Source organism: Cannabis sativa, chromosome 4 (assembly GCF_029168945.1).
Source record: "Cannabis sativa cultivar Pink pepper isolate KNU-18-1 chromosome 4, ASM2916894v1, whole genome shotgun sequence".
Lineage (NCBI taxonomy): Eukaryota > Viridiplantae > Streptophyta > Magnoliopsida > Rosales > Cannabaceae > Cannabis > Cannabis sativa.
In genome coordinates, this window is record NC_083604.1 from 2,649,600 (window position 1) to 2,660,287 (window position 10,688).

The 10,688-nt window shown below is 31.0% G+C and overlaps 2 protein-coding genes across 2 annotated transcripts; one reads left to right on the forward strand and one right to left on the reverse strand.

Moving 5' to 3' along the window:
* The first annotated feature begins 683 nt into the window (after positions 1-683).
* On the forward strand, positions 684-5,205 carry LOC115714187 (F-box protein SKIP28). Its single transcript, XM_030642762.2, has 2 exons — positions 684-1,272; positions 4,490-5,205. The coding sequence occupies exons 1-2, from the start codon at positions 922-924 to the stop codon at positions 5,087-5,089; spliced, it is 951 nt and encodes a 316-aa protein (XP_030498622.2). The 5' UTR covers positions 684-921; the 3' UTR covers positions 5,090-5,205.
* LOC115714186 (glucan endo-1,3-beta-glucosidase 3) lies at positions 5,087-9,484 on the reverse strand. The gene is made up of 4 exons (XM_030642761.2): positions 8,933-9,484; positions 5,818-7,071; positions 5,698-5,725; positions 5,087-5,574 (listed from the first exon to the last, which is right to left on the reverse strand). Exons 1-4 carry the CDS (start codon positions 8,988-8,990, stop codon positions 5,415-5,417), a joined length of 1,500 nt encoding a protein of 499 aa, XP_030498621.2. The 5' UTR covers positions 8,991-9,484; the 3' UTR covers positions 5,087-5,414.
* Between the last annotated feature and the right edge of the window lie 1,204 nt (positions 9,485-10,688).

Here is a 10,688-nt window from a genome sequence, read left to right on the forward strand (position 1 = left end):
TATCATCTTTGAGGAACTAGTTTGGGTTAGTATTAAAGAGAAATGATAAAAGGGCAACACTATAGTTGGTTTCCAATCGCTATTCGTGCAACTCAATAACGGATCTCACATATTTTAAATTAAAAAATTTACTAACCACATATGTCACTTATTGAATTCAAGGAATTCTGTCCGATTTTGTTCAATTTTTCTAACTTGTCAATTGTCTATGTATTAAATCGTGTCCCTTAAATTTTGATATTTATGAAATTGTGCTTCTCGAATGAACTTTGCATGTTCTAAATTGTGTTTTCTGAACTTTCATTCACATTAGGCTTTCGTTAGTAAAATTGTACAAAAGTCTTTAATTTAACAATATCTATAGTTTAAGAAAAACTTTTAATGATTTGAAAAGTTTAAACAACATAATGTAGTACATATAAAAGTTCGAGAACTAAAAATTTTAATTACCCACTCAACTAAACTAGTCTGGTCTCAATAAAGATCCAAAAACCAGTTATTATTCACACATTTAGGTAATGTAAAATTGTAATAAAATTGGTATTATGATATTTAATTTAACACTACAGTAAACATGGCAAAAGAAGTCTTTTATCAATGTAATCACCTCACGAGGATATTACAATATATGATATGTAAAGTGATTACAAAACTTTAAAATTAAAACAAACAATATAATGTTAATAATAATTTCATTACAACTTCGCTCTGTCAAACCAAACATGCTCTAATTGCTTTTGTTGTTTTGTTAGTTTACAATAAAGAAAAATAAATAATAATAATAATATAACATAAATATTTTGTATTTCCATGGACAGTGTTTTGCCAAGTAGAGTTTGGGTAGCTTGCAAATTAAGAAAACAAATTAAATTATATACACATATAAACCCATGACTCACTCTCTTTCTTTCTACAAATTCAATGGAGATTTTCCAAACTAGTGAAGGAGAGCCAGAACCTGGGCTTGGGCCTGGGCCTGGGCCTCCCCACGAAGCTCTGTTCCTGGCCTTAGCTTATCTTCCGGTGTTAGAGCTTTTAGCAATGAGTGAAGTCTGCGTTTCGCTAAGGGATTGTGTCAAAAACGACGACGTTCTTCCGTGGCTAAACGTCGTCGTTGAAAGGCCTCTAAACCGTCGATTGTCTGATCAGAATTTGATGCGAATAGCTTCCATGAGCAGAGGTAGGTTGAACACTCTGGCTCTCATCAACTGCTCTCGGATTACCGATTATGCCCTTCACTCTCTGGTTCAACAAAATCCTCTTATCCAAAAGGTTATAACATTTATTATTATTATTATTTAAATTCTATTTTTTTTATAATTCAGCTTCAGAAGTAATTATTGTTTTCATTTTATCCCTATTAAAATACGTTGTGTTTTAAATAGAGTAATTAATGATCTAAATAATTAAGTTTAACTTTGAATTATAAATAAATAATTAAATTTAATTTTTAAATTATCATGTGATAATTTTTAATTGGTCTAAGTCATTAAATTTTTATTTTTTAAAAAAAGTTAATTTAAATATACTAATACAAAAATAACTTGTGAATAATGACTTAACATTTAATAATCAGGTAGGTACAGAGTTATAAAAAAAATAACTTAAGTATTATTACCGCTAAAAATTAAATTTAAGTATTTATTTACAATTAAAAATTAAACTTAATTATTTATACGGCAAAATACTCTTTTAAATATTAGTTGTATCTAGTTATTATCACGAAATATGATATTGTATTGGTGTAAGTAAATATTAAGTTTGACATATTCTCATTTAATAATATATAAATATCATTTTGTATTTTTTAAAAGTTAATAATTAAATCTTATATTTTATTAGATGATAATAAAAATTTATATTTTTTAAAATAGTACAAAATAGATGTTAGAATTTATTTTTTAAAAAATTAAAACTTAATAATAACTTACTAAACTTGTTATATTCTTTTTGTATCAGTACATGCTAGAAATTAATTTTAGCTTAGGCCCCGTTTGGGAGAGCTTTTAAAAAAGCTAAAATCACTTTTGGAAAAAGTTAGGAGTTAATATGTGTTTGGTAAAATTTAGAAAATAGCTTTTTTAAAAATTTAAGTGAAATTTATAGCTTTTAGGAAAAGTTGGTCCATCCTAGCTTTGGGATTTTAGCTTTTAAGGGAAGTTACAATTTTGGTTTAATGAATTTTTCACTTGACCCAATTTCCCTCATCTAATTTTAAAATTCCACATTTACCAATTAATTTTAGGGCTTCTTACATTTTTTCAATCTCATCCTTATTAAAAAAAAAAAACCCCATTCTCTTGATCAAAAACTACTACTCAACGGTCATCTTATTATTATTATTATTATTATTATTATTATTATTATTATTATTATTATTATTATTATTAAGGTAAATAGTGGCATAAGTACCCAAAGTTTTAGATTTGTAAGCGGCATAAACCAAATAATTTTTTTTAGTGGCATAAGTACCCAATGTTTATAAAACTGTAATTTTCTTCCAGTTTCATCAGTATAGACTCTGTTCTTGTCTTAAACAGGACGCATATAAGACCCAAATTTTAGATTATTTAGTTTGGACGAAAAATATGTAGTATCAGTTACTTCTAAATCTTTTTTTAATAAATTTAAAAGGGAGCTTGTACTAACGAAAATAAAGAAAAATTACAGTTTTACAAATATTAAGTACTTATGCTACTAAAAAAAAATCATTGGGTTTATGTCACTCACAAACTCAAAACTTTGGGTACTTATGCCGTTATTTACCCAAACTATTATTAGTAGTAAAAGTCTAATTTATTATTTTATTATATAAATATTTAAAAGAATTAAATGTTATAAGAAAAAAATTGTCGTAAATTATAATATAATAAACAATATTTATAAATATATTAATATGTATAAAATTATTTAAATAAATTAGATAACAAATGTCATACCTATTTTAGTAATTATATATTTAACAGCTATTTAATCATTTAGCTTACCAAACACTTATATACAACTTTTTCAACTCACAGCTGTTTTAAAATTATATTTACCAAACACTCAGTAGCTTTTTTTCATAGCACAGCTACAGCTGCTTTTTCTCACAGCACAGCTACAGTTGTTTTTTCCCACAGCACGGTTGTGCCAAACTGACCTTTAGTTATATAAAAAAAATAACAAAAATTGAGATTAGGATCTATTTTTTATTATTTTGAAAAACATAAAATTTAAATTATTATTTAACAAAATAAAAGATCCAATAAATTACTTTTTTAAAATATAATATTAAAAATAGTATTTACTCTATAATAATTATTATGAAAAATTAATAAGTATTCATAAGGAGATACATCATTACATCATTTTTCTCAAACATTTGATACAAAATAGGTTAATACAAATCTACTTTAATTAGTGCAATTACAATTTACAAATCTACAATTACTTATTTTAATTGAGACTTATAAGTAGGGATGCACATTTTCTCAATGGGAATAGGTACGTGAAAATCCACTTCTAATGGGATAGGAATTCCCAGTCTAAATGGGAAATGGAGCGAGGATATAAATAATTAGTGTATTAGTATATTTTTAAAGTTGTATTTTAAATAATAATTAGTATACTAAAAAATAAATAATGTGCAATATTTAATTTTTATTTAGTTTAATACTTTTTATACATTTAAATATAGATAAATTTTTTTATATTTATATTAGGAGATTTCCCATCTCACTATCGGATTTTCCACCGCATCTCTGATGGGGATTAAAATCCTTAATAAGGATGGAGATAAGGGAGCACTCTCTACTAATTTTTCACCCTGTGTACATCCCTACCTATGAGATTATGTATTTGGTGGTCTCCATAAATATTAACATTTGAAAATAAAAATACAATAAACGGAGCCTAAAATACATTCAATAATGCATAAAACAAAACTTATAATATGAATATTCCTTTTTTCAATAAAAATAAAAATGGTCAAAATCCATTCTCTACTTAATTATACTAATAACACATGGAATCCCAGTTACCAATATTTAATTTTCCGATACAAAACTGTTTGTTAGGCACATTAAAATTAGCAATTGCATGCTAATATTGATAAAATCTCATAATATCAAATTAGCATTTGTACTTATATTTGTCTGATGCTTTGTATTTTTAATTGCATTATTGCAAAGAAAGTTCTTTAAGCTTTTTGCATGCATGAGATGAGCCTGACCTTACTGACAAGAGTGTTCAATGTACAACATTGTGTGTATATATGTGTATATGTCTGTGACAATGGCTCTATTTTGTTTAAATAAAGCCAAGAATGAAAAAACAAGGCATGCTTCTGTTTGGTTCTCGAGAAAGTTTCTTGAAAACTACTGTTTTCTCAAGAAAAGCAAACTCTTTTCTTTGGCCTTTTAGAATTCAAGTTCATGTTTTTTGAGGATAATGTTTTGTAATTTTATTCTAGCATAACATGTTTCTATTTTTCGAACAACTTGTTCAGCTTTTCATACCGGGATGTACAGCGTTGTCGGCCGAGGGAGTCGTCCGAGCTGTAAAGACATTATCTCAACAAGGCCACACCTTGAAAAACCTATGGATAAACGGTATTAACGACATTCAAAAACACCATCTCGAAACACTCTCTTCGTGTCTTCAACATAACCCGAAAGAGCAGCAAAAGCCACAGCGGCCTCTCCTTCTATTTCACGAGTACAAAAACTTCTCAACAATCAGGCATTATTACAAAGACCAGCCAACTATAGACATCGAAATCTGCCCACGATGCAAAGAGCTGAGACCGGTCTTTGACTGTGCAAGTAAAGCCTGTAAGGTGAAGATGAGTTGCAAAGGCTGCATCTTTTGCATTCCGAGATGCATAGAGTGTGGTGGATGTTTCGAGTCTTTAGAGCAAGAAGAAGCTGTTTGTGAAGACTCTTTGTGCTTGGATTGCTGGCTTCAACTTCCCAAATGCAATTTTTGTAACAAGCCCTATTGTAAGCAGCATGCAGAGGAGAAAGGCCTCGGTTCTTCGACATCTGCTGGGTTTGTCTGCGAAGCTTGTGAACAAAATCGATACAACAGCGATGAAGAATGGGAATAAAAGTAATGTAGTTTTCATTTCAAGAAGAAAGTGGTACATTTTCATTTCAGTTCAGTTCAAAGAATACAACTCAAATTTTTCCTACAAAGCTAGTTAGTTACAAACTTAAACTGAAATAATCACCTTTTTGGTCTTTTTTGTACACACTCCAATGGACAAATACCTTACAACTTCTTGCTAAATATAGATCATCTCAAGCCGGTACCCCCCGAAAACCCCACACCCCGACGGGGACACAAAATTGGGTTTTCTAATGACTTCCACCAACAGTCGAAACAGAATGTTTCCCGAAAGATTTGCACGAATACAAATAGATATGTAGTTTCTACAACGAAACTACTAAGGTTAAAAATAAGATGCCTATGATCACAGAGCTAGTGAAAGAACTGCCACGGTCGAGATATTGTGAATGACAACCGGAAGTTGTGGAATTTGAAGATGGAGCAAGTGATGTACCATTTACAAAGGTTCCATTTTTTCCAGTACTGCAAGTATGAGAAGACAGAAAAACGTAAGGTAAACAATGCTAGAAGTGCTACATTTAACATTCAAATTCACAGTTCCTAAAGCAATCAAACAGTATATTAACAAAAAATTGATGTTGTTACCTTCCGGGAAATATACAAGAACCATGGCCTGCAAGAATAAACGAGAAAAGCATTAGAGATTGTCAAATAGTGTCAAGCAGCACCAAAAATGAAAATCTTTAACCGGGGTTTAATCCTTACTCGGGTCTGTTGTAGTGATGGTTGCCACTCCTTTAAAATCACATGTTCCAGGAGACTTTGCCATTCGCTGGAAGTAAGCATTGAAAGCGTATGTTGCATGTGCAACCACGTTGTCGGGTTGATAACATGATTGCCCCTGCAACATAGGTGAGCAATCAACTTTGCCCGGTCCACATGCCCAATCCAACGCTGCCTGTAGCATCTTGCGGTCAGAACCTTCCTTAGCAACACAGAAAGTTTGATTTGTAGTGTCGTTCGCCAGAACAGTCCCAGCTCCCGTCAAGTGCAAGATATAAATCGGTATTCCATCAGCATCAAAGAGCCCCCAGTTTTTCTCAGATGTTGAACCTGGTCTCAAATCCTCATTGTAAAGCTCGTATATAAAAGTACTAACAGCTATCCCGGGACGTTTAGGAGTCCCTGTGTTGTTAAGTACATGTCTAATTAAGTTACTATTGTAAGTATTAGCGTTATCAACAGTGGCATCAGGCTCTGTTGAGTCACCCTTTGAGGGCCAGCCCGACTCAGTCACTACAACAGGAACATTCGTAATGTTCAAGTAAGACATTGCAAAATAAGCGGCATCAACAACAGCATCGAAGACATTGGTGTAATGCAATAGTGTATTAGAATCCACAGCTTCTTTGTTTGGTGGAAGGGGGCGGAATAGTGCATAGTCCAAGGGAATCACACCGTTTGATTTCATGTAATCGTAATAAGGGTAGACATTGAGCATAAGGTATGAGCCACTAGATTGCAAAAACTTAAGCAAGGGAACCATGACGGGGTCCCATGTTCGATTGAAGAAGGCTTGGGAAGGTGGAAAGGAATCGAGAATAATGGAAGAAGCGTGTGGAGTGGATACTTTTATTAAGCGATCGAGATTAGAGGCAACAAGAGCAGAGTGAATGAATTTTAGCGCAGAAACTAAAATGGGGCCAGCATTAGGGAGGGTCGTCAAGACATCAGATCCAACAGCTATGGCTGTTATGTTGGTGGCAGGGACATGAGCAATCACATTTCGAGAAACCCAATTGGCAGCAGTGGCATTGGACTGACCAATCCCGAGAAGCTGCTCATTTGGAATCGATACAATCACCTGTATGCCTGTGTTTGCAAGTGCAAGAAGCATAGCTCGATCTGCATCGAAAAGTCTTACATGTTTAATATTCTGAGCCTTCAAAAGTGCCACCACTTGAGTTGGGGTTGGCATATCAGAAACATCATTACCGATATTTACACCGATGAAAGCATCTGCAACATGTTAAAAAATTATGTTTAAGAACAAATTGGCATAGTTGATTAAGAATAACTCTCAAGTTTGAGACATGTCACATAAGAAACATATGTCATCAAAGTTTGCATTTTTTTATTGATAATCTATCATAAACACCATAAGGGCATCTTTCTTTTTATATTATTCTTCTGGTGAAGATGTACAAAAATGAAAAGACGAAACAGCTGTGATGGGACAATAACTGCATGTTAAAAGGGAAGAAAAACCCCAACAAGCCATAGCATCAAAGGAAAGATGAATGGGGCCATGTTACTATTTCTATAAAACGACAATAATACACACACTGTCAGAAAAGCTGCTAAGAATAATAATAATAACTCAGCATTGCATATAATAATAAAGCATGTCAATAGTTGAAGATGGAAACCATCAGCAAAAAAATTGACAAGTCAGCTGTTGCTGTTGCCGTTATAAACTAATTCAATCCAATAAAAATGAAATATCAATATTAACTCTTTGTATAGTATTTGTTCAAATAGCTCATATAACCTTAAACAATTACAACACAATCTCATACTATGATTATCTATCACCTTTGTGGGTCCTACTCTTCTTCCATCAGCCTCAATCAAAAGCTCATTTTCTCATGTTTTGTCTTTTCTTTCTTTACATTTGTTGTTTGAGTGTTAAAAGGTTAGTGGTGTGTAGCAATGCTATATACAAATGTTTCAATAAATGATAGGATTAATTATAACATTGAACACAAATTAATGACAGTTAGTTGGTAGTGGACACATAATAAGACAATAGTAAAAATCCAATCTTTATATCAAAGTGTGTCTTACTATATAATAATACTTAACAGCAAAATTAATTATTGTTTTAATTATAATAAATGTACTATTTTGAAAATTAACTCCTGAAGAAGTGAAGAGGTGCCTAAGATTATGAACTGAATTTGTTGTACTATAATGATGAATTTGAAACGCCTGAGAAAGAGAGAGAGAAGCAATTGGCTTGGGTTATTAATGTAATGCAGTACTTTGGCACTAGTGGACCAAACCAACTGTACATACAATGGTCCTTTCCTATTTTTAATAATAGTACAGAAAATGACAATATTATCCTCTCAAATTGAGTAACACCTAGAATTCAATTTACCCAGAAGAAGGGTAATTTAGTCTTTTAGAGATTATGCATACTGTCATGGAGATTTTTAGTTTAGGCCTAAGATGGTAAAAGAACTGGCAAATGAGCTGGGATGCAATAGGCTTGATTCCCCATTAGAGAAGGCTGAGGATGATGGACAAGAGATTTTCAACAGAGGGAAAGGTTTCCATTTCTGACTCTGAGAACCTTGTTGTGGTCAGATTCAAAATATTTTTTTCCCTTTTTAATTTTCTTCATTTCCCAACCAAATATTCAATGCTCTAAAGTTATTAAACAAATCCCATTTAGGAAATAGATTTAACAACACAAGAAATGCCAAAGAAAGGGCCACACACATTGGTTGAGAAAAAGAAGTAAAGCATAGCAGAAGAAGTCATAACTCATAAGGGGCAGTTCACCAAAATCAAAGAGATGGGTCCAATGCAACAATTGAAGAAACTCTTCATTTTTTTCAAACTAAATATTAATGCCCTTTGAATTTATAAACAAAACCCAACTTGGAAAAAGATATAACAACACATAAAAATGCAAACTTGAAAACAAAAAACAACATTTTAAAGCTTAATTAACTGATTATATAAACCTATTGCACAAAATCATAAACTAAGAGATTCAGACAAAATATCAAACACCCAGAAATCAAAAACAGAAATAGAAAAGCATACATTTACATTATTGTAAGTGAAAATGTCAAATGGAGAAGCTCACCTTCATCAGCTGCAACAACAGAGATTGCCGTAAGCAAAAACAGAATAAGACCCGCCATTAAAATCCTCTAAAAGAACAATCTTTCTTCTCAGTCTTCAACAAAATCTCACCAAGGGAAGAAGAGAGCTCTAGAAAACCCCACTACCCAGAAGAGGTAGTAAAGGGGGGAAGAAAAATGAAATTAGAAGAAAAAGGGAAGCTTAAAAGAACAAAAGCTAATGAAAAGCAAGTAAGAAGAACTATAGAGAGAGAGAGAGAGAGAGAGAGAGAGAGGGAAAAAGGTAGCTCCTTTTGAGGTTTTGTTGAGACTATGGGAAGTGGCGTGGGCAAACTGAAGTGAAAGACGGTCTTTAGTACTGTGGGTAATCGAAGGAGTGGCTGTCAGAGTCTCGGAGATCTAACGGTTGAGATTAACTATAGTGAGGACTGAGCATGGTAAGTGAGTGTGGACTAGCTTAGAGGATGAGATTTTTTATTTAGTTCTCTATTTATGAATTATGAGATTTTTTTTAGTTTTTTCTTTTTATAACCGTCTATCTTATAATTATTTAGTGTCATATCTAAATTTATAGAAATTTTTTAATAATTTATAGTATTGAAAATAAAGTTCAAATATTTTATTGTATGCGTAATTTTTTTTATACGTAAATAAATGTTTATTTTATTTTTGGTACTGTAAATTATTTAGAGTAATTTTAAATAATTGCAGCGTATATAATAATAATAAAAAATTAAATTAAAAAATTTTTCTAAATGTCGAAATAAATATTAAAACTAAGAAATATTCATTTAGAGCATCTCTAATTATGTTCTCTAATCACACTTAACATAAGACTTAAAGAATAAATTTTAATTATACAAAAAAAATAGCTTCATATAATAAAAAAATAAATAAGACTATGTTAATGCAAGGAACTCTCTATTTTTTATTAATAGCTTAATAAAAAATATTATTACTCTTTCATTATTTTATAAAATTAATTTATATTTAATAAATTTAAATTATAAAATAATTAAATACTAACTAAAATAAAAAATATATATAATTAGAGTACAAACAAATCAATACTAAAAATATCTTACTATTTTAATTTTTTAGCTGAAAATAAATAGGCTTATTAAGAATTTTACCCCTCAAACTTTGACATGTACTAAATTGTCCTTTAAATTTTTAAGGTCGTTAAAAATGACCAATGAACTATTGAGATTGTTGAATTTAAGGACTTTTGTCTAATTTTAGTCAAAAAATTGTAACATGGATGAAAGTTCAGATGACATAATTTAGTACATGTCAAAGTTCGAGGGACATGATTAAGTAGATATCAAAGTCTAGGGAGTATGATCTAGTACATAAACAATCAATGAAATAGTAAAATTAAATGAAATTAAATAAAAGTCATTAAATCTAACAATCTCAATAGTTCATGATAAATTTTTAACGACTAAAAAAGTTTAGAGAACATGATTTAATGGAAGTTAAAATTTAAGGAGCAAAAAAATCCTAATTAATTAAGGGATACCCTCAAAGAGATGCTTTTAGAAGTGTTGTACTATAAAATTTTTGTTCTTGTGTGGGAATTTTAAAACAAAAGCAATAAGCGTAGGGGTCTTTTTGTAAATTAGAAAGGGGTTATTTAATAAAGGAGCGATCCACGAGGAGAGCATACTTTTGATGACGTGGCGTGTTAGCTGGATTCAACGGTCATATTCTGGGCATCTTATTTCTTTTACGTTTTTGTCTTTTTGGGGTTTTTAA